General features: G+C 35.5%; 3 protein-coding genes across 9 annotated transcripts; 2 read left to right on the top strand and 1 right to left on the bottom strand.

Annotated features, from left to right (window-relative positions):
- Positions 1-494: 494 nt before the first annotated feature.
- Positions 495-4,698, bottom strand: Pig-z (Phosphatidylinositol glycan anchor biosynthesis class Z). Its single transcript, XM_026642314.2, has 3 exons — positions 4,402-4,698; positions 3,036-3,975; positions 495-2,957 (listed from the first exon to the last, which is right to left on the bottom strand). Exons 1-3 carry the CDS (start codon positions 4,565-4,567, stop codon positions 2,093-2,095), a joined length of 1,971 nt encoding a protein of 656 aa, XP_026498099.2. The 5' UTR covers positions 4,568-4,698; the 3' UTR covers positions 495-2,092.
- Positions 4,699-4,722: 24 nt separating this feature from the next.
- Positions 4,723-17,866, top strand: LOC113402142 (histone deacetylase 6). Of its 3 annotated transcripts, none has more exons than XM_064216748.1 (19): positions 4,723-4,790; positions 5,414-5,545; positions 6,130-6,219; positions 6,332-6,462; positions 7,235-7,418; positions 7,624-7,823; positions 8,236-8,304; positions 8,385-8,577; positions 9,382-9,441; positions 11,806-12,023; positions 12,262-12,512; positions 13,387-13,465; positions 14,005-14,151; positions 14,372-14,495; positions 14,580-14,807; positions 15,205-15,330; positions 15,770-15,899; positions 16,205-16,938; positions 17,262-17,866. In XM_064216748.1, exons 2-19 carry the CDS (start codon positions 5,528-5,530, stop codon positions 17,481-17,483), a joined length of 3,204 nt encoding a protein of 1,067 aa, XP_064072818.1. In that variant the 5' UTR covers positions 4,723-4,790; positions 5,414-5,527; the 3' UTR covers positions 17,484-17,866. The 3 variants fall into 3 exon arrangements, with proteins under 3 accessions (XP_064072818.1, XP_064072785.1, XP_026498091.2); XM_064216715.1 differs by lacking the exons at positions 4,723-4,790; positions 9,382-9,441 and adding exons at positions 5,136-5,338; positions 9,479-9,538; XM_026642306.2 differs by lacking the exon at positions 4,723-4,790 and adding an exon at positions 5,137-5,338.
- A 2,848-nt stretch (positions 17,867-20,714) lies between these two features.
- Positions 20,715-27,017, top strand: LOC113402145 (mitochondrial intermediate peptidase). 5 transcript variants are annotated; one of them, XM_026642313.2, is made up of 13 exons: positions 20,715-20,866; positions 21,427-21,574; positions 21,987-22,246; positions 22,448-22,699; positions 22,926-23,114; positions 23,436-23,574; positions 23,685-23,862; positions 24,245-24,408; positions 24,522-24,743; positions 24,823-24,936; positions 25,048-25,164; positions 25,427-25,609; positions 26,157-27,017. In XM_026642313.2, exons 2-13 carry the CDS (start codon positions 21,449-21,451, stop codon positions 26,277-26,279), a joined length of 2,067 nt encoding a protein of 688 aa, XP_026498098.1. In that variant the 5' UTR covers positions 20,715-20,866; positions 21,427-21,448; the 3' UTR covers positions 26,280-27,017. The 5 variants fall into 5 exon arrangements, with proteins under 5 accessions (XP_026498098.1, XP_026498096.1, XP_064072981.1 ...); XM_026642311.2 differs by having other exon boundaries at positions 21,423-21,574; XM_064216911.1 differs by having other exon boundaries at positions 20,716-20,931; positions 21,423-21,574.
- The last annotated feature ends 11 nt before the right edge of the window (positions 27,018-27,028 follow it).

The raw sequence follows: 27,028 nt of genomic DNA, 5'->3' as shown, positions 1-27,028 counted from the left end.
AAAAATATTCGTTTCCCAAGGAAGTTTATTTTTTTGCAGCCTAATACAGTTCATAATAAAGTCGTTGCTTTCGTGTCTGAAATATTTTAATGACAGTTGAGTTCTTTAAGATCAGTTAGGCCAGTGTGAATTAGAAAGGCTCTTGAAAAGTCGGAAAACGCAAAGCGTTGACTAAAACACAAAATAATTGCTTAAGGGAGTCCTGCAAGCGCTAACATGCCTTTTTAATTATTAATTTAGTGAGGTGGTATAGTAAAAGGGTATACAAGTATACATACATCATCATCCTCCTGGATGTACGTATACTTCTATAGCCCTTATCCCAATTTACTTGGGGTCGGCGCAGCATGTCTTCTTCTTCCAGACTTCCCTACCTGATGTCATCTCACAAAGTATATGTGAATATATATATATTCACAGTATACATACATAGTTGGTTAAATTAAAAGGCCAAATATTGTTTCTTTTTGTATAATTCATTCATTAAAGATACGTTTACTAAATTAAACAAGATATAACATAAAACAAAAAACCAACCAACACTATAAATTAATACAGGTAGGCACTTGTATATGTTTTATAGGTACATTTATATGGCATTTCATAAAATTGAGTATTTTTTGCTAAAATCGTGACTAGTGACTTTCGTTAAATTGTTAGATCTAGAGTACATTTTTCAAAATCCACTCACAACGACGGCGTAGGTCTCATATAACAAAGCCAATTTAATTGACAGTAAATGTAAAATTTAACCGTCGCAGCCGACTGGTTAATTTGGACATGAAACGATAGCCATTTCACTAAACGCCTAGCCGTTCAACGGAAGATGTCTATCAGGCCGCCGGTTGAACGGGTCATTTAGTAAATTGGCAAACATAAGCTGTTAATTAATAGGCTAATTGAAGTTGTTGGAACAACATAAACAACTACGGAATGCGAAATTAAGAATTACATAACATGGAATGTATTTGATGCTATCTGTTGAAGTCTAAGACTTGGCAGTTCACCATTACACTGAGTTAGATATTAATAGTACTCTGAACATAACTATAAACTTAAACAAAATATAATTAGTAAAATATTTCTGAAAAAAATCATTATGAATAATTTTAATTTATATACCTACGTACATTTTTCTTTATAAAATTTGTCAAGTATCAAATGTAATTACTATAGACTACAATGGTTAATCCAAAATAATTGTTTATTCATATATCACAAATTCACAACAATAAATAAGAAAAGCAATATTTTAGTGTTACTTAGGAAGTTAAGTCTGTGAAACATGTGCTAAAATTAAAAATTCTATTCATATGGTAATCGTGGCGAGAGTTTAAATTTAGTGAATATCACAAACAACGCAGGCGCAAGTGAAATGAAGAGCCTTAGGCAATTAAAGCAAAGCTCAAATATAATTTGCCTTCAAATAACTCTTAAACTATTTATGCTATAAGTTTTGAAGTGTCATGTTTAGTACGTACTTTTTTTTTTATATTATACATTGCACACATAGACATCGTCCCGTTTCATTGTTTTATGCTTAACTTTTATACAAATGCTCCTATATTTACAATAACTAAGCTTATGAAATGTAAACCAATCACTAGCTGAAACCGGTCCCAGAAATGTACTCAAATATTTTAAATATCATAAAATATCACGTTTTATCATAAATTTGGAAACATTTGGTATCTAGTCAAACAATATAATTACCGATGCTCTATTTTAAACGTTCATCAGTATCAGAGTGTAGGTTAATAACAGATAATAGATATGAATTTACATCTTGCACTGTGCAGTACAAAATTCAGTCATATAAGTGATGTCACCCTACGTGGACGACTTTATTTGAAATAGTTCTATATTATTTTTAAAAAAAAAAGAAAATCTATCGATACAGCACTGTTAAACATTATATATTATGTTACATCTGATAAGATATACATACGTACAGAAATAATACTATATAATATATATTCACAATGAGCTAAAAATATTTAAAGCATTTGAACCCATATCTAAGATCGGCATAACAAAATAATGTCTTAAAAAGAGATCTATAATCGAGCAATATTATACGAATACTTACTTACTAATAATCGATTACAAAGTTCGTTGCGGGACTTATTCGATATACTCTTAAACAAAATCTTTTAAAGTAACATGAGATTCGTTGATACATTGTCAGATCGACAGCGCGAGATGCATTTGCTCCTAGCATGTTATGTTCAGAACAGAACTGATCATGTCTGGTAGGAAATTCGGGAAGTGCTTCCGAACAAAAGTGAGGGTAGTAGGAAAAGTCCTCCCTCAGATCGATTTGAGGATATTTACTACTCTCGTGACTTATTTTATGCTCCAAAGAACACGGTGAGACAAGATAAAACCTATACTGTCTTTCATATTTATGTAATAATTTTTCTGCATTGGTTAATACTTCATCTACTTTTATAAAAATATTTTCCATCGGCATTGAACCATATTTATTCAAAAAGGTCGTCGGAGCTAGTTTGTAGGTATGACCGCTTGACTTGTCTTTATAAATTGTATTCGTACTTTCCAATTGAAGAAGAAAAGTAGGTATACTGTAACTATGAGTCGTAATAACGTGCGTATGCACTCCGTAAGAACTTTTAATTTCCCGGTGAAGATTACTCACAAATGGATAAATACCACCTTGGTGAATGAAACCGAAAAACAATGTTAACACTATGTTTAGGATATACCACACGATGCGAAGGACTTTCTTCAATAGCTTAATTCTTTGAGCATCGCTGTCGTTTGGGTATAAATTATTACCGTACAAGAAAACCAGTGGCACCAGTACAGGTATGATGAAGCGAGCCTCTTGGTGTGGGAAAAGAGATAATATTCCAACAGGAATGATAGTTGAGAATATCATCAGCCCTGTGATACTTTGTATCCTCGGTAACTTACTGTACTGCCCGCGGACGAATCTGAAATCGAAGGGCTAATAAATTAACTAGTCGACATTGATCACAGTACACTCAAACAATTTTTAATTATAATGTTACCTGTAAATATGTATCGTTATTGTGAAGAAAGCCATTAGGCCGATCACATTAAATAGAAGCGGTACATTGACGGCGAGGTGGAGCCACCGTGGATGAAGTCCGTGTTCAATGAGATTCCTCATATCGGAATTATATCGTACGAAATTCAAGGGAGTCACGACCCAGTTGTCCCAAGACACTTTTAAGGATTCAATGTCAGCCATAGTTAGATAGCCATAATAGGCAGAATCAACCAGTATCAGTAAGAGAACTGTAGGAATTCCACATAGAATTAATAAAAATATTCTATAATGGAAGTCCTTAAATCCGACTACTTTGGATCCCAAGCCCCTGTGTAACCAGAAAAATATTGGAGGGAATGCAAAGCCAATAAATGTTGGACGATTAAATATCCCCATAACTACAATTGTTGCAATAAATATGACATGATTCAAAGAATGATCAGGTAAATGAGTTATCAGTTTGAAAATTTTAACTTTTTCCACTAATGTTTTTGCTTGCTTATATTTCTCATTCAAAAATTCCCTGTGGTATATTGCCACATCTGACTTGTACATACATTCTGCTACTAGAAATAGAAGGATAGAGAAAAATATCATTTCAAAGGCATTAGAGAAACTTCTACAGCAATATACAAGTATAACATAAGACGTAGCAAAAATGTTTAGTCTATTTCTAAAATTCTGTCCATACATAGCACATACTCTATACAAACAGTAATCATTGATGAGTGACAGGAAGCAAATAAATAGCCTCGGTAAAGTAAGCAAGTAGTAGGGGGTTTTCAAGTCAATATTGATAAGGTTTTTTGTATATGGGTTGAGAATTCGTATAAGGTGAATGGGTGGGCCTAGTATGATTTTAGGTACAAAAATATTTCGTACAGGAAATTTAGGGTTGAACTCCCACGTTCTAGCTACGTCGATTGTAAATATATCACCTGCAAGGAAAAAAAATGTTTATGATATGATGTAGTCAATTGCTTTTTAAGATAAGTTTGCAATAAACAAAAGAAACAAGGATATTATTTTAATAGATATTAACTTTATGTCTATAATGTTTATGTATAATAAAACAATTTATTATAAAGCATCCAAAGCCAAAATCATTCTGTGGCTTGATTGATTATAATCTAGTTAATAAAGTTTTCATTTTAAATGAAGTGATAGTAATAATTGTAAAGCAATAATTTGTTTGTTTCGCATCTAATACAAACCACTAAATAGATTACTGCTTAATTATCTTTAATATATCAATTATTGTGTTTTAGGAAACTCAGACGGTTGCCTCGCAACTAAGACAACAATGATAATAACAATACTTTTTCAGTGAGATCAACTTTTGAAAATACTATAATGATACGTACCTGAAATTACTTCTACATTTTGAAAGAATTCATCTGGGTGTATGTATCCTCTTTGCGGTATCAAAGTCAAAGCAAACCTTATAAAAACTAAAATCCAATACGAAAGAGGTAACTTCACTGGATTTTTAAATGAAATTGCCTTAAAAATCTGCGTTTTCAAAAACATTTTATCTTCCCGCCTTTCACCTCTGATAAAAAAGATAAAGCATAAATAAACTCATATCAATGAAATATACTGATAAAAGATAAGAAATCAGTTTTCTATCCAATCGCAACCATCTCTACATTCGGTTTTGAAGTTTGAGCATTGAAAATTGAGATTGACTTGTTTCATATATGACAGTTTTGACATTTGAGACGAACACCAAACAGTAATTTGTTTGTAGGCGGTGCATTAATTATCAATTATAATATGTTTATGATTTTGCAATTTCAACGTCTTTGTTCTTAATTATTATTATTTTATTCACACAATGTTTGATTGCTTTAAAGTAATACAAAACTACAATTGTTGCCTATGGCCTAGTTTTTCGTAATTCATTATTAGATTTAAATTCTTTTATTAATGAGAATAATTCAATTGTTTTTCTATTACTACTATAAAAACAAAAACCTACGAATTTAGCAATTAGTTAAACCTGAAAATTATGTTTGACAAGTAGTGTTACTTTGTTTACATTATGATGTTTTTAACATAATTATAATCTGTTTGTATATCATAATCCCCATTGAAAATAAGACAAGGTCAAAAACTTTTCAGACGTCAAGTTTGTTTATGTCTTTTAGAGGAAAAGGAAACTGGAAAAGTCATCATTTAATGCTGAATAGTGTTTTTCTTTATATTCATGTAATGATGACCATGTAGATTAATCTTAAATAGCAAATAGGACTAAATTCTTGTAATTGTGTCTCAAGTCATACATATTTTTAAGCAATGGTAATTATTTAAGTTATATTCTCGATAATCACTATTCAGTTGCGGTTTGTTTATTTTTACATTTGTTGTGTTTAGTCCGATCCTCCAAGTGCGCAGACGCGCCGTTCAACTGGGGATTTAAAGAAAACTCCCCCGTCCTCTGTTGTAACAAGAAATGGTGCAAGAAAAGCGAAAATTCAGACACGTGCTATGTCTGCAGGTGTTAAAGTAAGAATGGTTAAGTGTATTAAATCATTGTTTATAATATTTTTTAGGAAGGGATTTCAAATTTACTGCGTTCATTATGCAAATATATAGAACTAACTATCATAAACATTTCTATTACAATAAATCCATTTTTAGATTGTTAGTATCAATTCATTTGTTGACAAAAATAAACAGCTATACATGTATTCAATTAAAAAAAAACTTCACTAAAGAGAGAAGAAGTTATTTATAATTTTGGCATGACTGGTCAATTATGTTTAAAAAATATGAAGTGATTACTTTATAAAAAGATTTATAACATTGATAGTACTCATACAGCTATCTTGATAGCTTGTAATATGTTGTGATATAAAAGATTATAAATGGAAAATAAAATTTAAAGTACAAGAACAATTCTTATTGCTATAATGATAAGTTATATAAATAAGAAGTTAGTGAAATCGGGAAAACAATTGTAATTATATAGCATCCATATAATACGCACACTTTTGTAAACAAAATGTTAAGCTGATAATTGTTTATCTCTTCAAAAGTAGGTAATGTGAAGTAAGGTTTTGTAAAATGTTGTTCTGATATTTATATAGCCTTCAGCTTCAGTGCTAGCTGCCAAGAAAAAGGCCCAACAGAAGAAGAAGCAAGCTGTTGATACAATATTGCGGGATCCTTATCAAATTGTAAGTACTAATACTTTATGTAGTAACTATTTAAATAAGTTATATAATAATTTATATTATATTATATTTATTTAATTCCTGAAGTTTTTAATAATAATTCATACTTTGAAAGGCAATGGAGTCGAAATTGAAAATAAAAGGACCAACTGGATTTGTTACTGAGCCTCGCATGGCAGAGCACAGATGTCTGTGGGATGATAAATATCCAGAATGCCCCGAACGGCTGATTAGTGTCATTGACAGGTATTGAGACAATTTTTAGTTAAGTTTCCACAAATTGTTGTTGCTATAATGTATTAGAATAGATAGATACACTTTTATTATACAAATAAATGTAATATAAGATCTTATTGTTCCTGAGGTTATTAATACTAAAGTATTCTTTGAAAGGCAATTTACAATAACACATTTGTACAGTATGCTAGTTCTATATTTGATATTTTAAGCTATATTGTTTTATTGTGCTCAAACTGATATTTATGTTAAGTTTATTTTAAGCTGCTTAGAAGACAAAGTAGACATATTTAGAGATGCTTAAATTGGATGGATGTTTGTTATTCATTCCAACCAGAATACAACAACCTATGATTCCAACAGGCTATGATTTGAATGAAATTTATCAGACAGGTTAAAGTCTGGAATAACACATAAGATTACTTGATTCCTGGAAAGGCACACACAGGGATATGTACCACATATGCGGGTGAAGCTTTGGCCGGAAACTATAAATACGTACAACTGTTTAAAAAAAAAACACACACACATATATAGGCATATACTCAAACTCATTGAATATGTACATACATTTATTTTATACTAGTTGTCACCCCAGGCTTTCTCGGTTTAGGGGTTAATTGCCAGGTATTCAGATTAAAATTGTGGCCTATGTCCTTGCTTGCAATTTAAGCTTGCTTCATTCCAAATTTCATCAAATTCTGTTTAGTGGTTTGGCTGTATACATAAATTAATCTTGAATTGTTTAATCACTAGTTCAATGTATTATATAATTTTACAGGTGCAAAGAGTTAAATTTAATAGAGCAATGTAAAGTATTAACACCGAGGGCAGCTACAAGAGAAGAAATAGAAACATTACACTCTCCGGCAGTTATTGACATGTTAGAAACCACACATCAGAACAATGATGTTGCATATTTAGAAGATCTGTCCTCGAAATACGATGCCATATATATTCATCCTGTAAGTTTGAAATATTTTTAATACTTTACAAACTGCCTTAATTTACTCCTTCGAGGGGCGCTAGATGGATGTCTATGTTAAAATGTTCCCTCAACCCTTTCGGTTGCGCAACTTACTGGCTTATTTAAAAGTAATTTGTTTATTAAAATTACAATGAATTTGCCTTAACTATTTAAAGAAATGCATTACGTATACAATGTTCCAGAGCACGCATGAGCTAGCTCTGATAGCGGCGGGCTCCACACTGGAGCTGGTGTCGCGCGTGGTGTCGGGCGAGCTGCAGAACGGAGCCGCCTTCGTGCGGCCGCCCGGACACCACGCCATGCGCGCGGAGCCCTGCGGGTACTGCTTCTACAACAACGTGGCGCTCGCCGCCCGCCACGCGTTGCAGCAGGGAGTGGAGCGGTTGGTTCCTTTAACTATGTGTATTGATAGATTGCCAACATGAGCAATTTATGTAGAAGTTTGTGATATTTAGTAAGTATTCTATAGGTTTTTTGAATGGATTTTTTCAATTATTTATCAGTATCAATATTACGTATTAACTTATTAAAAATAAAAAAAGGCAAAAAATCACCAATGTGAATGAATAATGAATAATAATAGTAGGTACAATAGATTCTAGGCTTTTCTCAGCTAAATGAATATTGGTAAATGATAGTGCATTTACTAAATTAACTAATTGAACTATCTTAATATTTGTATGGTTTACATATACTATATTTTTTTATTTTTGTTTATCAATATAATTTAAAGTTTTATTTGTTGATATATTAATTATTAACATAGTTATGTCTTTTTTTGTTATTATTTTCAGGATATTAATCATAGATTGGGACGTGCATCACGGTCAGGCAACCCAGCAAATGTTTTATGATGATCCTAGGTAAACAAGTCTTCTATTAAAACTTTTATGTTCATCCATTACCGAATATAATACTTATCTACAATCTGTGCTGTATACAGGGTGGTCTACTTCTCGATCCACCGCTACGAGCACGGCTCGTTCTGGCCCAGCCTGCGGCAGTCCGACTTCCACTACACGGGCAGCGGCGCGGGCGAGGGGTACAACTTCAACGTGCCGCTCAACTGCACCGGGATGAAGGACGCCGACTACTTGGCGATATGGCACCAGCTCCTACTGCCCATGGCACTCGAGGTAAGAGGCTCGAGGGCAAATCGATTTTATTTTGTTTTTTTTTGGGTTGTTAAGTATGTTATCGACCTTTTTATACTGATTAAAATTAAGTTATAGTACATTCTACGAGTCGGAAACCTAGGGAATAAAATACTTGGCACCACATTGGTCGATGCGCGTGGCAAATTACAGTCAGTCGTTGATCATTGAATAAGCGAGAGAGATTCGGCATTAACGACAATTCTAAGAAATGATTTCGCCATCGAAGGTCACGCGAATTAACCAATAAGTGCACAAAGGTAATTTTCTTTGGGAGCTTGGTTTTTGGAATGGACTTCAGATGTCTTTCTGCTGGGTAAAGGCTTTTTAGGAGAAGTTTTGAAGCTTATTTCGCCACATTACTCCATTCATTGGTGGATACGCATGTGGCTCTATATTATCCGATATAGATTTTCTAACGATGTAACCTTTTGAGCATGAGCTGAAATATAAACCCCTTGTCATTAATTTATTTTCATAATTTAATTCCTTATTATTTTTTTCCAAATCTACCCTTACTTTCCAATTAGTACAAAAGCGAATTGTAAACTAAATGTAACTTTACCCCAAAGATGTTGTACTCAACTTTATATCGTAAGCGTCTCCTATACATTGATTCTTGATTAGTACCTTCTTAGAACAGTGCATATATTATAATAATTCATAAAATAATAATGTTATTTATTTAGTATCGTAAATGAATACTAGTAATAAATATATCACTAACATTCCTGTGGTCTATTGTGAAACAAAATTTGTTAATTTTTGTATGAATTTCAATCGCAGTTCCAACCGGAGCTGGTGCTGATATCGGCGGGCTACGACGCCGCTATCGGCTGTCCAGAGGTACCGTGGCTCTATATATCGAATATACCTCTTACAGTTCTCCCCGCAGCTCGTCATTATCTCCGCGGGGTATGACTCGGCGCTCGGCGATGAAAAAGTGAGTTAGATTTGGGTTTTAATTTTAAACAAAATACGCATTAGTTTATTATCTTAACATTTAGTAAAAATAAAAATATTATTAACAAAACAAAATTACTTTTAATCATTTTTTTTTTTACAAGAATATAAAATAATAATAATTAATGACAACATACAAATTTTATCAATTTCTGGTTTGCTTATATTATTACAAAAACAGTATAACAATGATACGCCTGACCGTATATTTCGCGCTGCCTCCCGCCAAAAGTGAATAGATTTTTAAACCACTGCTGGACAAAATTTTTTTTTTTTTATTCTAAAAAAAGAGCTTTTTCCTGGTTGAGGATTCTTAGGAGGATGCAAAAATAATATATATTAAACTTAAAACTATCTTAATTAATCACAGGTCTATGACTTAATTTGGACAACATTTTTGCGAGATTTGACGTTGGATCTGCCAGAATGACATTGCATTGTCCAATAGACTTTATATCTAAATTAAGTGTAGTTTTAACTGATTCGTTCTGAGCACATTCCATCAATACGTGCAAAAGATCATCAGGTACATTACAAGTTGTGCAGTTCGGAGATGTTGTTTTCCGCATAAGAAAAGCAAACTTATTGCATGGGATGTGCCCAGACCGAAGCCACAGTATTAATTTAGTTTCATTAAAATTGATGTTACTGTTCTCAATCCAAGGATATCTGCATGGATGAGGCTGGATCGTACGGTACCAAATACCTTTCTTCTTAGCTCTTTCGTCAAAGTACTCCTTCCACAAATCATAGCAGTGCACTTTTAGCATGGGCAAGTAGCTTTCAAAAGAAGGTGTGAAGAAGACTTCAACACCGTCAGATATAGATTCTTTGGCTAGTACATCTACTTATTCATTCCCTTCTATGCCTACGTGAGATGGTATCCATTGAAAGAGAATAACTTTGTCATCTGATTGTAACTTAGAGAGAAGCTTTAGAATCGCGTAAGCTACAGGTAACCCTCGACAGATCGAGGTACACCGAGCTAGGTGTTGAAGCGCGCTTTTGGAGTCTGACAAGATCACTACTTTACTGTAGCTTGTACACTCAATATAACCTAAAGCCTCGAAAATAACTACAAGCTCGGCTTCCATGATAGATACTTCTACTTTAATTTGGAATTTAGAATAAAAGTTCAAATTAAAATCCAGAAATGCAGCTCCTATTACATATTTGTCTTTCGAACCATCTGTAAATATTTTTTTGATAGTAAATAATAATTGGAATTTATGTATTTCATACAAATATTTCGCAAACTAATTGGATGATACTCTCGCTTTGAATCGGTGAATCGTTCTATATTTGTCTGTAGAATGCGTCACATCAATACTAGTTACCCATTGATCTAATGAAAACATTGCCTAGACTTGAGAAGGAATTCCATGGTTGAGATTTGTACTTCTCGGAAATTTGTGTAAGTAACGGTTTTTTCTTGTTAGTCCAGAATCTGTTTTGAGTCAAATCTGTTAATTTATTAAGTAATGTTAAAGAAGTATTATTATGGAGTGATCTGTTTTTAAGCCAAAATTTCCCTGCCAAATATAATCTTCTTAAATACAAAGGAGGTAAACAAAGTTCACTCTCCATCACATGTATGGGAGTGGTCCTTATAAACCCTCCAATGGTTCGCATTGCTTGATTTTGAATTTTAATAAAATGATAAAATGTTTTTAATATTTTTTTATAAAATGATAAGCGATACTCACGATATACTACAAACAATGAAACGCGTCCAAGCAATATAACAATTACTCGCACACTGAAAATTTTCTTCTACAGTTCTTTATTAATTAAAGACTCACCCACTCATCAGATATCCTAACTAAATTCTCGCCAAACAGTAGTACTCAGTATTGCTGTGTTCCGGTTCAAATAGTGAGTGAGCCAGTGTAACTACAGACACAAGGTATATAATATCTTAGTTGCCAAAGTTGGTGGCGCATTGGTGATGTAAAGAATGGTTAATATTTCTTACAGTGCCATTGTCTATGGGCGGTGGTGACCACTCACCATCAGGTGGCCCATTCGCTCGCCCGCCTACATAATATATCTTTTTTTTTTTAATTTAATTTACAACATCCACGGGCTCCAGTTTGCCGTGTTTTTTTTACATTTTGGCGTTTTATATTTTTACTTAACATCAGCAGATCTTCGCTGGACTTCAAGCTTGTATATATCATAAAAAAAAGTTAGATTTTTTTCCGTTACGAAATGTCAGGTACTACTATGAGTGTCATGCAAACGCAGGGCGAGATGGAGGTGACGCCGGCGTGCTACGCGTGGCTGACGCAGCAGGTGTCGTGCGTGTGCGCGCGCGTGTGCGTGGTGCTGGAGGGCGGCTACTGCCCCGCGTCGCTGGCCGAGGGCGCCGCGCTCACGCTGCGCGCGCTGCTCGCGCTGCCCGCGCCCGCCGCGCCCCTCGCGCCCCCCGCGCCCGCCGCGCCCCCCGCCGCGCCCTGCGACCAGTGAGCGCACACATTGTCTACTTTATTTCGTATCGTGCACAACTGTATTACACGTAGAGCTAGGGGAAGGCAACTGGGCAACTGCTCCGGGGCCTCGACTGGAGATGAGCTCCGCGATTCACATAATTCCGACGAGCTAACGATTTAAACCTAATATATTTGGAGATATACGTACATACATAGTCAAATTAAAATAATATTATCCTTTTACAGTCTTGAAAATATATATTCTATACAGGATAAGAGAATCGATCCTGAACTGCATCTACGCCCACAAGAAGCATTGGCGGTGCTTCAACTACCAGCCCACCTACAGCACGGGCCCCACGCTCAACGTGTGCGACGGACAGAAACTTAAGCACACGGTCCAGGTGCGATGGGAGGGCGACGAGACCAGACCGGAGCGCTTCGCCACGAGGGACTGCTACCCGCTGCAGGACGACCGCACCAAGCGAGAGATACAGGAACGACTGAACCATTTGCGATTGGGTAAATACAAATTGAACATTATACTTAGTGACTAACAATAATGACAAAGTTTTGAAAATTTTCATATGTAATCGTATTCAATATTTAGTTATATTTCGAAACTTATTATGTAACATTTACAAAGCATTTTAACCATTACTTACATATTCATTCATACATTTATCAAATTTAAAATATTGCATTGTTGAATTTTTTTTTTCACAAACATTCACATTCCTGTAGGGAATTTTTGATATAACAAATTAAGATTTGCCTTAAATTTTAAATATTTTATAAGTAATACAAAATATTCTAAATATTATGTACTAACACTCCAACTGAATTAAATAATCATTTGTATATTCCAACGGCAGTAGGAGTAAAGATAGACAAACCTTTGATTTTGCATTTGTCATTGTCACATAGACATTGTAATAAGACATTCGATTTTCTAATAGCTCTGCTGTGCTAATGTATAATTCTTGTTTAATATCATATTATATTAACCAAGAATTATACATGAACACAACACAATAGTGTTGCTTTAAGAATAATGATACGTTTATTTATTATTAAAGCAACACTGTTCCACCTAACTGCTTTTATTCCGTAACAAATTTTATGTTCCGATATAAACATAGAACATGAAAAAGTGTTTCTTTAAAAATATTTTAATCAAGAATTACAGTGATGCTGTCGTTCGTCAACGACATTCAAAAGCCCACCCTACGATAATTAATATAATTCCTTTGTTTAAGATCTCGACCAATGATGTCACATCAATTCAAGGTCAAATATGTTTATATATCATTATGCCTTCTGCCATCGGAATCAGCTGACTCGCTAAGTAACATTTTGAGTTTCAGAAGTAACATTTTAATATTGTTTATTCTAGTTACGGAACTGAGTCCACTGAAACCTGTATGTTACATCTACGACCAAGCCATGTTGAAACACAAGAATATTTGTGAACCGTAAGTAAATTTCATCGTCATGTAACTTTCAAAAAAATATATGCTTATTTTTCGAATGTATTTCTACGTACAATTCATATATTATACTTGAATGTTCAATTTCCAACTAGTAGTAACAACTTGCCTAGAAAAGTATAATTAGATGAGGTTTCAAAATACTGTTATTTTAATATGGTAACCACAAGGCGTAGGAATCCCGGATGATATCAGATATATCAATTTATCATGAATTATTATAAAAAAAAAAATAACTGTGTTAGTTCGTGTCCTGCGTATGTACCATCTACTGTTTCATTACTTAACTGAGAAAAGAGTTCGTTTACCGTGATGAAGTCATTTGCCGGTTGTGTTATGAAAACAATATGCATATAATATCTATAATGCAATACGCGCGATTTAACTTGACGGAAGTTATTTTAAACTCACGAATGTCGTAGAGTGCCCGATTTCAGTTCGGCTAGTACTTCGCGTTTATTGTAAGTTATATTGCTGAGCTTATTTATGGTCAGTGCATTATTATATTCATTATTTTTCATCAGAGGTCACGTTGAGTGTCCTGAGCGGATAATGCGTATTCATGAGAGACTTCGGGACTTTGGTCTCTTAGAGAGGTTGCATCGATTAGAGGCCAGGCCCGCTACTGACGAAGAGATCCTCGCTGTCCACACGCGCAAACATTTGGACAGGTATTATAACCGAATATTTGATAGGTGGGGTAGGTTGGTGGATATTTCATACATACAAACGGTAAAGCAACTACTGTGAGCCTTGATTGATTGCCCATATGTTTTTTTGTGAGCTATATTGATTATTGTATGAAATTTGTTGGTTTGCACCTCTATTTCGTTAAAAAAAAAATAACGAATCAGTTGGTTACGTCATTATACTTAATTTTTTCTCCTACAGGTTAAAAGAATTATCACATACCAAGTTAAGAGATCTAAACAGTCAGAAGGATGCTTACGACTCCGTATACTTCCACCCGGACACGTTCGAGAGTGCAAGCGTAGCGTCCGGTTGCGTGCTACAGGTAATATAAATCGAAGCGATCGAGAGTTGCATCAAGAGGGTGTCGGACGTATGTCGGTTGTCGGTAATGTCGGCCGCGACGCAGATGGTGGAGGCGGCGGCGGGCGGGCGCGCGGGGCGCGGCGCGTGCGCGGTGCGGCCGCCGGGCCACCACGCCGACGCCGACAGCCCGAGCGGGTTCTGCGTGCTCAACAACGCGGCCGTGGGCGCCGCGCACGCCGTGCGCGCGCTGGGCCTGCGCCGCGTGCTGCTCGTGGACTGGGACGTGCACCACGGGAACGGCACGCAGAGCCTCACCTACGCCGAGCCCGAGGTACTCGCTCCGAGTCGATATACTCGATACATATTCTACTGTCAAAACGAGAGCATTATTGTGTCCCGATTTGAAGAGAGAGTCGGCCAGTGTAACAGGCACAGTGAACATTTTCGTTTCTATTTTTGGTAATGGCGGTGGTTACCACTTGCCATCGGGTGGTCCATTTGCCTATTATTTTCTAAGTCACCATACGGCAAAAGAGTAGATTTATTTGGGAAAGTGTGGAGTAACAACCAATTAAAGAATTAACCCACCCTCAAACCATCTGCATCCGGATACAGTATCCTATATCCGGAGATTTAGTTGTGTGCTTTGATTATGATAAATAACTTTAAAAAAAACTATACATATGTCATGTACTCTTATTTACAATGTCCATTTTGTTTCATTCTAGATATTGTATATATCTATTCACCGGTACGACAACGGCACTTTCTTCCCGAACTCCAAAGACGCGGACTACACGGCGGTGGGGGAGGGCCGCGGGGAGGGGTTCAATGTTAACATACCTTGGAATAAGGTAACAGAATCACTGTGAAGAACCTTTAAAAAAGAACATATGATAACAAATACATTTCTGATCCGTAAAGGTTGTAAGAACAAATTATTAATTTGTAAAGTGCATCCATTCTAATATAATAAATTCGAAACCAACACAGCTAAACCACTGAATCCAAATTGATGAACTACTTTTTATGCCTAACATTTACGATAAACCCCTTAATAGTGAGCGAAGCCCCAGGCGACAACTAGTATTTCATATGTTTCAAACACAATCATTGCAAGCTGACTAAATACTCCTTGCACAATCTCACTTTTTGCACCTACTCAGGTTCAGTTGATGTTTTTGTCATATGAATAAATTGAAAGGTATTTTAATCTGTGACTGGTCTACAATATAATACTACTTATACAGTAGTGTAAGTATAGCTTAAATTAACTGATTGCTTGTTTTTTAGCGCGGAATGGGTGATGTAGAATACATGGCAGCGTTCACTCAAATTGTTTTGCCAATCGCATACGAGTACAATCCGGAGCTAGTTATAGTTTCGGCCGGCTTCGACGCCTGTGTGGGCGACCCGCTGGGAGGTACGGTATACTTTCATAATAAATTTTAATAAATTCCTTAGACGAGAGATCCATTGTTTCATGTATCCATTGTCATAGCTATGATACTATAATTACATTATGTCTTGCAGTTTATTTTTATCGAAGAGAAAATATGTGGTAACAATTTTTTTTATATAATGTACAGACAGATATAAATAGCCAAATTACAATAAATAAAAAATATTTTTAGAGTCTAAAACATAGATTTTATTGTTACACAAAGTTGTACTTTCAATAGAATATCTCAGTAATGCTAGGACTACTAGATATGGTCTCTGTCGCAGGTTGCAAGGTAACACCGGAATGTTTCGGGCGAATGACCCAATTCCTGACTGGGCTGGCGGGCGGGCGCGTCGTGTTGTGCCTGGAGGGAGGCTACAACGTCACTAGCACGGCCTATGCCATGGCTATGTGCACCAAGGCTCTCCTCGGTGACCCCATACTACACCATTACGACCCTAAACCTGTCTGCCATTGGTCTGCCGTAGAATCTATTAACAACGTTATCAGAGTACAAAAGAAATACTGGAAAAGTCTCAAGTTCCAAGTCGCCCTACCGATAGAAGACGTGATCGAAAAACCAGTGCCATCTAGAGGATTAATTGTTAAAGAAGACGCTTCCTCGTCTAATCTAATTAATAATTCGAAGAATCAAATAGAACACAGTATGTCATCTGTTGAAAATAGTATGACAAATTTGAACATAGAGAATAAGTGCCCTGATGGTATTCACTGTGGTACCGATGATGAAGATGAAATGGAGTCTAAGTCAAACTCTTCGAAACCGAATGAAAACAAAACCGAAGACATCAAGACACCAGCGACATTAGTCGACTTCTTAGCTGAAAATATGCAAGCTATAGTTGACGAAGAAATGTTTGCAGTGGTACCATTGCAGTGGTGTCCACATTTAGAATCACTTTACGCGATCCCTGCTGATGTTAAGTTTGAACAAGGAGTGAAATGTGTTAGTTGTGATCACACTGATGAGAACTGGGTGTGCTTGCATTGTTATATTGTAAGTAATTCAATTGTTATATCATATTTGTATATATGTATTTCTTGCATTCCTCCTAATCTGCAAAAGGCTCTCACCTCTTGCAGATTAGGTTAGAAGTTAATACACTCAGTTAATACGTGCAGAAGATGTATTTTGTGAGAAAATTTGACTCCACTAGTAGACCCATTCAAACTTATGTAATTTTTGTTATACCAATGTAAAATTAAAAAATATATATTTCGTATTATTTATCAACATGTGCTATATGAACTCTTAATCTGTTGTAGTCTAAGACTTAGACACTTAATAATCATTAGTAATGATATGACATGTGCCCGCAGACCGCGTGCGGGCGCCACGTGGGCGGCCACATGCAGGCGCACTACCGCTCGGCGCAGCACCCACTGGCGCTGTCCCTGCGCGACCTTTCCGTGTGGTGCAGCGCGTGCGACGCCTACGTCGACAACGCGCTGCTCTACGACGCCAAGAACAACGCTCACCGCTGCAAGTTCCAGGAGGACATGCCATGGTGTTATCCCACCGATACTATTCATATGCAATAACGTTCATTATACTCACTCGATCTACTGCCAAGGGACTCGGACATGCTACTTGTTTTCAACGACAGACGCACACACATGAGACTATCTACGATAACATGGTTAGCGACGCATTGGCGGTGTAATAACTCGTTGAATGGTGAATACTTACCACCAAGTATACCGTTTGCTGGTCAACTTATAAAAAAAGCATTATTTTGGGTCTGGATAGTATTGACTACCCACCGGCTACGAAAGCAATTTAAATGTTACCACCTACTACAGTAGGTATTCTGAGCAAGTATAATCAGCAGTGACTTGATATTGTTTATCTATTAAGTTAAAGGAATATCAAATGATTTAAAAAAAAAGAACAATAATGTCATATTTTCCAACTTAAGTCTCACTACTAAAACATTGTATTATGTAACTCTAACATTTATTTATTTTTACTATACTTGCTCAATTACATAATTTGTTTTTTTTTTACTAAACTTTTTAAAATGTGTATACACATTATATTATATTTTTTGTTTTCATACAGACGAAAACAAAAAATAATATTCCCAAATGAAAATATAATAACTTGAAAAAACTTACTATATTTGTTCAATATTGATTTACAATAAACTCAGTATATTGAATATATATAATTCACTATCTAATGACTTTAAAATATTAAATTATTTATCAATATTTTAGTTTGTATTAATTGTACTATAAATATGTACAAAGTTATACGTTTTTATATAATTATTGTATAAATATTTAAAATATTCTTTTATAAAATTCTTGTCTTAATCAATTCAATGAATTGTAAATAGTTTCTGTTGTGAATTAAGACCCAATTGAGTCTACTAGATAAATGGTGTATAAGTTATATACTATTTTACATCAGATTTGCACAACATTACACTGAATTAACATGCAAATTTGTAGAATAAAAATGTCTTTATCATATAAATTGCTGAAAAATGGATGATGAATGCAAATTTATGAAAACACTGTATGTACATCAGTATTAAAAACCAAAATATGTATTGGGCATTCAGCCTGAATGAAATAGGAACAATTTTGATTCTTAGAATAACTTAAAATGTATGTATCAAAGTGTTTGTAGTATTGTATCATATTAATTTTCAGACTATATTGTCTACAAACATATTTGTCGGTCTGCAGCTGTAGGACAATTCTATACCGGTTCTTAACTTTTGTATTATACAATGTAGTAGCAATTTCATGTTATGTTAATCAAATAACAAAAAATTCTTAAAATGTACCGTTAAGCACATTCACATGATTTGATTTTAATTATTAACTTTGTTTATCAGCAAAAAAATTAGAACAAGTGACAAGGCAATATTTTATGTAATTCATTTTTTGGTTTTTAAATTTATTTGAGTTTCTGCACAGATGGTTCAAATTAAATTTTGATTAAACAATTGAATAATTAAATTGACTCATGTGAACGATGCTAAATAAAAACTATACTCGATAATAAAATAAATGGCAGCTCATGTGCCAAAATAATTTTGCTCATTAAATAAATCAATAAAAAAGTAAAATCATATCATATTTATTAACAAAATATTTTGTTTTATTTTCACATTATACTTACACTTCCGTTTGGAAACAAAAAAAATCTAACTTTACTTGAAATATTATGGCAAAAAATACAATCGAGATATAAAATGATTAGTTTCCGACCGCGTTTCATGGCGTCAACCGATGTTTTGTACAGTCAGAATAAGAAAACCTTCGTCAGTTTTCAAATTCATTCCTTTATCAAGTCTTAAACTCTTAGTACCTTTTGAATCTAAAGCACTAAACAGACAACTGCATATAAAATTAAACTAACATAGTATGATAACTTGGTTCAAAATAGTGTAGCATCTTTGGACTACGTCTAGTGTCATATCAACATAAAAACTTTTTTATGGCCTAATTAATCATTACAAGATTTCAATTAAATATGATATCTTCTACTGAATTGTCAGTCTATCAGTGTCATATATTTTCTTGCAATATATTGCAATCTTAGAATAAAAACGCTTGTAATATTATTCGGCCGTTATTTTAAGTGACGGTTAAATTAATGACGTGACGTGTGATGAGTGGTTCCTTCGACACCGGCAGTGGTGTTCATTCCTTGGCCTGCAAAAGCGGTGGATATATCCTATTGAAAATCTATGAGGTTTGATGGTGCAGCGGTGGATAAATAATAGCGATAGAACCAAAGCAGCTGTCGTAGAACATTGACGAAGTGTCTGGGAGGGCTTCAGAGGAACCGACATATGCTCTCGCCTTGTTGAATCAATGCGACAGCGACTCCAAGCCTTGATTGATACGAATGGCTGATATACTCGTTTTTAATAAAATAAATAAGATTTGTTTGAATGAATAAATTTTACCGTAATTACTATTTACTTTTACTGTTTTATTTACTACTTCCGTCCTGCGGTTTCACCCGGGTTTACAAAGATTTTATGTTTTCCCGGCATAAAAAGTATCCAATATATTATTCCAGTACATATTCTATCTGTATGCAAAATTTTATCCAAATCCGTTCAGTAATTTTTACGTGAAAGAGTAACAAACATCCATCCACACCTCAGAGAAATCAGCCAGATCCATACACACAAACTTTCGCGTTTATAATATTATTAGGAACTAGAATTACTACTACGCACTCTCTTTTATAAGAGACAAGACAATGTCCTAATCTCCGATGTTACACGAGCATTCACGAAGGCCTATGAGCATAGATAATACATATATACTGAAATGCCTATGAGGTTTCGTGAAAAGTTGGTAATTATCATCCGGATTGACGGCTTCTTCTTATTATTTTTATAGTTTTTAAACGCTATTATACTCTTTGCTAGATGCGACTTATAATGTCATTGCGACGCAATATGTCATACTCAATCGGTAAAGCAGATTATCGCTCATACTGAGCACACGAAAATAGATCTTAAGGTGACGAACCTTTTCTTACCCCGACTGTACATTTCTCCAGTCTACCTTTGAACCAAATTTTATTCAAATCTTTTTTTAATTTTCTTTTGGCGTGATTGAGTAACAAATATTCATCCAAAATTTCGGATGAAAAAATAATGAATTATTATATAGACTTAATACCAATATTTTAATATTATCAATGAAAAAAATGTGGGTATTTATTAAATTTTGTGAAACCAAGATTTCTAAACGAAATCTAACCTATAACTTACGTATGTTGTCAATGTCAAATGTGAAATGACAATTATAATGAAGATGTTTTTCGAGTTACATGGATTATTTTTAAATTTCATAAGAAAATCGTAAAATGCATTTTAAGTTTTAAGTATTTTATTTTTATTGTAGGAAATAACATTTAAAATAGGATATTTTCTCTTGTAGTTGAGGTCGGTACATAATTATTTAAAATTACTACCAGAAATACTTTTACTTTCAATTTATTTTTGTAACTGTAAGTAAACAACTTGCATTTGTCCTTGCATTTTTGTACTGCTATCATTAATTAATATTTTTTTTATGAAATTTGATATCGTTACGTAATCATTAAAATATTTCTTATATCCTAATATATTATTTATAGAGAATTAAAAAAAACAATAACGAAAGTTCCGCTCACAAATTACGATAAATTAACTTAAAAAGAAATTAAGAGTAATTAAGAACCATAACACTGATTATTAAAGAATTGTATTCTTTATATATATAATTTAACTCAATATTACTAAGAATATACTAACACATGAAAGAATGAATTCATTGTTATGAAATATGTATATGTATATATCATTTACTCTTAAATCCTATTAACTTTAGAAATATCAAAGTCCTATACCAGATATTTATTTTAGGATTTGGAATGTGTTAACTTGATTTGGTAATAACTAGAGAGAAGAAAGTTTAGTAAATACCTTGATTAATTTATGTTTACTTTATTGTTTTTAGATAGATATTTATATATATAAAGTGACATGAAGCTGCTAAAGCCACTATGGGTGACAGGGAGAAGAAGAGTGAGCACATGGTCACCACTTGCCACAGCATTCAACACAAGGCCAACATCAAGGCCCATCTTTGACTCCTTAAGAGAAAGAACTGTAAGATTCAGTAATATTCACCAGCATCATCTTTAAAAATAATATGTATATGTAATAATAGCTTGAGTTAAACATTATGTACTGAATTACTTTCAAAGTGGATTGCTATTAGGCTATGTACATAAAAAAAATATTTACTGTGACCAAATATGAAATGATGAATGATTGGATGAATTACGAACCAGGTTATCTGTTTAATAATTCTACTGACGGTAAGGTTTTGTGCAGGTCTATGTGGGAATCTTCCACTGACTCATTAGTTATTCTACTACCAATTCAAAGCTGATTTAAATTGACATAATACTTCTATTACTTTATTGGGTGCCCCTCACCACCTTTGCCATTGGCATATCTTTAAATAGGAGTGTAACCTATTACCATCCAAAAATTTAATTTGAATTGTTTTCAACAGGGTCTATTTAACAAACCCGAACTCACTAGTTTTGAGGGATTTTACACGCTTAAAGAACAAGCTATAGCAGCCACAGACCGCCTCATAGAAGAGGCGACCTCCAATCCCTCAAGGCCAATGGTGGATATTTTTGATGAGCTATCAGATACACTATGCAAGGTTGCAGATTTAGCTGAGTTTGTCCGTATAGCACATCCACAATCACATTTTGCAGGTGCCGCTGAAGAGGCTTGTATCAGTGTTAGTGGAGTTGTGGAAAAGTATGTAAAAGTACTAAAAATAATTCTAATAAAGCTAAAAAAACATTTGACCAAAACAATATAAAACTACAATATGAGTACATAATTTTTTTACTTGTGGTATTTTATGCTGAATACTGTTATAAAAATCCTTTATTTGAACGACCTCCTGAGTTTTTGAGAACAATCAAAATAATTTTTATTCCTTCTATTATATTCTAGACTAAATACTCATAAAGGTTTATATGAAGCTTTGCGTGACTCAGTGGAGAAGAACACATGTGGCGATCGCCATTTAGCTGAACTGTTCCTGTTTGACTTTGAACAGAGCGGTATACAGCTGCCTGACGGACCGAGACAACAAGTAGTGGCTCTCAATGATCTTATCCTGCAAACCGGTCAACAATTTATGGCAGGAGCGGCCAAGCCCAGGAAAGTTCCGCGGTCCGCTGTACCTCAAAATGTTAGACAATTGTGAGTAATAATAAAATATATTGACTGATTAAAATTCCTACACATTTATACTTCACGCATTTTAATTTTCGTTGTAACTATAAACATAATAGTGCACTTTCATTGAATAGTTATAGTTTTTGTGTTTGCAATTTGACAGAAAATCGCTAACAATTTCGCAACACAAAAGATTCAAATGATATTTCCTGTTGTAAAACTAAGATGAGCACCTGCTCCTGGATTGCAGTTTTAGCACGGAGGGTGACAACGTGATAGTGAGCGGCGTGTACGCGGAGTGCGACGAGGGCGCGGCGCGCGAGGCGGCCTACCGCCTGTATCTGGCGCCCGACGTGGGGCAGGAGCGGCTGCTGCTCACCACGCTGCACGCGCGCCAGCGTCTGGCGCAGCTCTGCGGGTTCTCCTGCTACGCAGACCGGTAGCTATGACCATCAGCTCGATAAACGTTGAGCCGACACTTTTTATATGTCGACGGATCGAACTGAACCAATCTAATTATAGTCTTAAAGATTAATTTTCATAGTTCATTTTTACATTCTATCTTGCAGAGCCAGCTTAAGGTGTTTTTTATTTTTAATTCTCTTTTGTATTCATGCTAACGCTGCCGTTGTCTGATCTTTGATTATGATGATTCAATGGTTTTAGCTTGTACTTACTCCTGGTTTTTCTTTTGGAAGTCAAAAAGTGTTTTATGTGTACATGCAGATTCCCTTCATTACGCGGATGTGTTTTCTTCCAGAGCGATAAAGGCGAGCACGATGGAGACGTCGGCTAATGTGCGACAGTTCCTGGACATTCTGTCGGACAACCTGTACGACCGCGCGAATATTGACTTCGAGGCCATGACACGCATGAAGAAGAAGGAGACGCCTTACCTAGTACGTTTGTCACATAAATACATATTTTAACGTGTTTTTATATTTAGTAGACACTAGTGTCAAAAAAGCTATCTGCTCGGTATTTTTATTGTCATTGTTTTTTTTATTAGGATACATTAATGTGCTGGGATACTCCTTACTTCACGCACAAAGCTAAGACGCAGTTGCTGAACGTCGCGACGTCGGACTTCAACCCGTATTTCTCACTAGGCGCCTGCATGGAAGGTCTGAATATGCTCTGCCAGGAGCTATATGGCATTACTTTGCAGCCTGAGGAGATGTTGCCAGGTTATTATTATTGTTTTGTTACATTTTTTTTTTTATTGTTACAGGATTTTTTGTTAGTTTTATTATTTTTCATGACCTTAATGCTTAGTCTTAGCTGATGATTGTTTCACTAAAACACTTTTCCCAATACTGTCGTAATAAAAAAAAAGCGGCGTATAAAAGAACGGATGAAGAAGGAAGACGTTTAAAGTTAATTGAAAGACTTTTTCATCTTGATATTATATTAATTACATTAGTTCATGGCAATAATCCGCCATTATTTCACTCGTTGGCCATTAGTTCACTTCGTCTCTTAATGTTTTGTGTTAACGCGGTATGGTACATATATTTTAGTTGAAAGAGTCAGCAGGATTGCATTGATGGGATGTCGGTATGTTCTCAGGCGAGTCGTGGTCACCAGACGTGTACAAGCTGGCAGTGATGCAGGAGAGTGAAGGTCTATTGGGCCACATCTACTGCGACCTGTACGAGCGGCCCGGCAAGCCGCACCAGGATTGCCATTTCACCATTCAGGGCGGGAAGCTGCTCGCTGACGGGTCTTATCAGGTAGTGTACTCGGTCACTACCATCTAAATTTCGTCATTAACAATATTTATAAGCTCGAATTTTAATCGTCACTACAAAGGGAAGATTTAATGGAAGAATTACTCCGGTTGTAGAATCCAATAGTGGTGGTGATGCTGTCGCTGAGCGGCGGACATCGGTCGGGGCCGGCGCTGCTGGGCCCCGGCGCCGTGGACAACCTGTTCCACGAGATGGGCCACGCGCTGCACTCCATGCTGGCGCGCGCGGCCCACCAGCACGTGGCCGGCACGCGCTGCGCCACCGACCTCGCCGAGCTGCCCTCCGTGCTCATGGAGCACTTCGCCGCCTGCCCCAGTGTGAGTCGACCCCTCCCCCACCGCCTCGCGCGCTTTGTGTGACAGCACCGGTTACATGAATTGTGGTAATTTGCTGTAGGTGGTCCGTCGGTTCGCGCGCCATTTCCAAACCCGCGAGCCGATGCCGGAGGATATGTTGCAGCGCCTCTGCGCCTCCAAGCATCTCTTTGGTGCCAGTGAGATGCAACTGCAGGTAACTGATTTGCACATTTGCTCCTTTATTTTTCTACGTAATTATGTTTTCAAAGTCTTTACTTAATTAGTATTCACTGACAAACAAGTATACATAGCGTGAAACTGTTAGGTGTTCTACTCCGCGTTGGACCAGCGCTACCACAGCGAGGGAGCTCACGAGGACTCCACAGACGTGCTGCGACAGGTCCAAAAGCGGTACTACGGCCTGCCTTACGTCGAAAATACGGTGAGCGATCAGCGAGACCATTTCGATTCTAAATATACAAAGAACTCCACGGAACTACCAAATTAACAAAAAAAATTCATAGTTGTGAGTAAAACATTACCTGTTCGTAACATTCGTTGTTTTTGATCACTTAAGGATAAATGAAAAAGCTTATTTTGACCAAAAGAAATTAGTGTTATGCCTGTTGAATATAATGTCATATATAGCCACCGAAGTGCTAGGTCTACTGTATATCATATAAACGTGGTCCTTCGGTCGCAAGGCGTGGCAGCACCGCTTCAGCCACCTGATCGGCTACGGCGCGAAGTACTACTCGTACCTGATCTCGCGCGCGCTGGCGTGGTGCGTGTGGCGCCGCCACTTCGAGGCCGCGCCGCTGTCGCGCCCCGCCGGCGCCGCGCTGCGTCAAGGCCTGCTGCGCCACGGCGGCGCCGTCCCGCCGCAGGTAGGCGACAGGCGGACGGGGACCGGCGCGGGGCGCGAGTCGCCGAGATCCGTGCCAGTCTGAAGGAATACAGACGAGCTTTCCTTTTAAATATATAAATGTGTTCTAAATATTTTGAGAATATTTCAGTTTAATAATTATAATTAATTTACCGTCTATATAATACTTTAAAATATATAGATCTATTCATTCACGAAGACGCGTCGCTCCACGTTAAATTCGTTTTTTTTTTTTAATAAACTTAATCTAAGTTGTATTTTTTTGCTGCCTTTACTCATCTTAAGTCATCTAACTCACGCTGACTTATAAGGACGAGCGTCACCCACTGTTACTAATACAGCACGTCTGCACGCCAATAATATCTTAACGTGGGGTTCAGCGACTTTGGGAGATAATAGATCTATTCTTAAATCATAAAAAAAATGAAACACACATATAGACTTTACCAGTATCGGTGCAAATAAAAGTAATATTTACTTAAATTAATCTACAAATTATTGATGAATTGTTTTTCTAACACAGTTATGTTATCACAAATATTTTACAGATTCTGCTACGCGATTATCTAGAGACAGAAATAACTCCCAATACACTGGCGATGGCGCTGACCGAAGAACTGGATTATCACAAGGATCACCTCGATACAGTGTTCAAAATAGTTGACAAGTAACATATCAAAAGACTCTTAATTTAGTTGAAACGAGTACCGTTAGCCAAACAATCCAATGTTTATCAAATCTACTAATACAAGAGATAAACGCGAACTTTTTCATTGACAGATGTGACTTTTTACAAATATAGATAAAGTTAGCTTTTATGTTTTTAATAATTGAGGCAGAAGTGTTTTTCTTATCAGTAAAGTGCTAATAACATATTGAATACTTATTAATAATATTTATACATACACAAAGTAGAGATATTTAATTTGATCGTACGTTTTTTTTCAACTGTCAATTTATTTGTAGAACAAATTGCACGTTTACATGCAGTGTCTTAGTTATAAAATATGATTGCATAATAAATGAAGCAATAATCGACAATCCCCTTTATAACGAAATACCTTTAGTGTTTCGACTAATTAATGTCTTCCCAAATTATTATTGTAAGATATATGTACTTTAGATGTAATAATCTGTAATTGATCTGCCCTTAGTTTAAAAGTCGTAAAAATAGCATTCAAAGACCTATTTTTTTTTTATTGAAACTTGGGTTGAAGAGAATATTACTTTAATTATCGTTCAGTCATACATCTAGTTAAATTTATATTACTCGACTTTAGCATAAATATGGCCTTTAATGAATCGAATCCTTAGACTTTTAATGAAAATATAGGATACAAGGTACTTAATAATAATACACAATTGAAGTACCTACCGAGTTTTTTTAAATGTTATTTAATTGGAATAAGTATTAGACATA

Source organism: Vanessa tameamea, chromosome 2 (genome assembly GCF_037043105.1).
Source record: "Vanessa tameamea isolate UH-Manoa-2023 chromosome 2, ilVanTame1 primary haplotype, whole genome shotgun sequence".
Taxonomy (NCBI): Eukaryota; Metazoa; Arthropoda; class Insecta; order Lepidoptera; family Nymphalidae; genus Vanessa; species Vanessa tameamea.
This window is presented reverse-complemented; position numbering and strand designations above follow the sequence as displayed.

Coding starts and splice junctions, on each gene's coding strand:
- Pig-z (XM_026642314.2), bottom strand. CDS start 4,567: ATGTTTTTGAAAACGCAGATTTTTAAGGCAATTTCATTTAAAAATCCA. Junction 3,976..4,401: donor AAATGTAGAAGTAATTTCAG/GTACGTATCATT, acceptor TTTTCCTTGCAG/GTGATATATTTACAATCGAC. Junction 2,958..3,035: donor ATAACGATACATATTTACAG/GTAACATTATAA, acceptor CTTCGATTTCAG/ATTCGTCCGCGGGCAGTACA.
- LOC113402142 (XM_064216715.1), top strand. Junction 6,220..6,331: donor TGCGGGATCCTTATCAAATT/GTAAGTACTAAT, acceptor ATACTTTGAAAG/GCAATGGAGTCGAAATTGAA. Junction 6,463..7,234: donor CTGATTAGTGTCATTGACAG/GTATTGAGACAA, acceptor ATAATTTTACAG/GTGCAAAGAGTTAAATTTAA.
- LOC113402145 (XM_026642313.2), top strand. CDS start 21,449: ATGAAGCTGCTAAAGCCACTATGGGTGACAGGGAGAAGAAGAGTGAGC. Junction 22,247..22,447: donor GTTAGTGGAGTTGTGGAAAA/GTATGTAAAAGT, acceptor ATTATATTCTAG/ACTAAATACTCATAAAGGTT. Junction 24,744..24,822: donor ACTTCGCCGCCTGCCCCAGT/GTGAGTCGACCC, acceptor AATTTGCTGTAG/GTGGTCCGTCGGTTCGCGCG.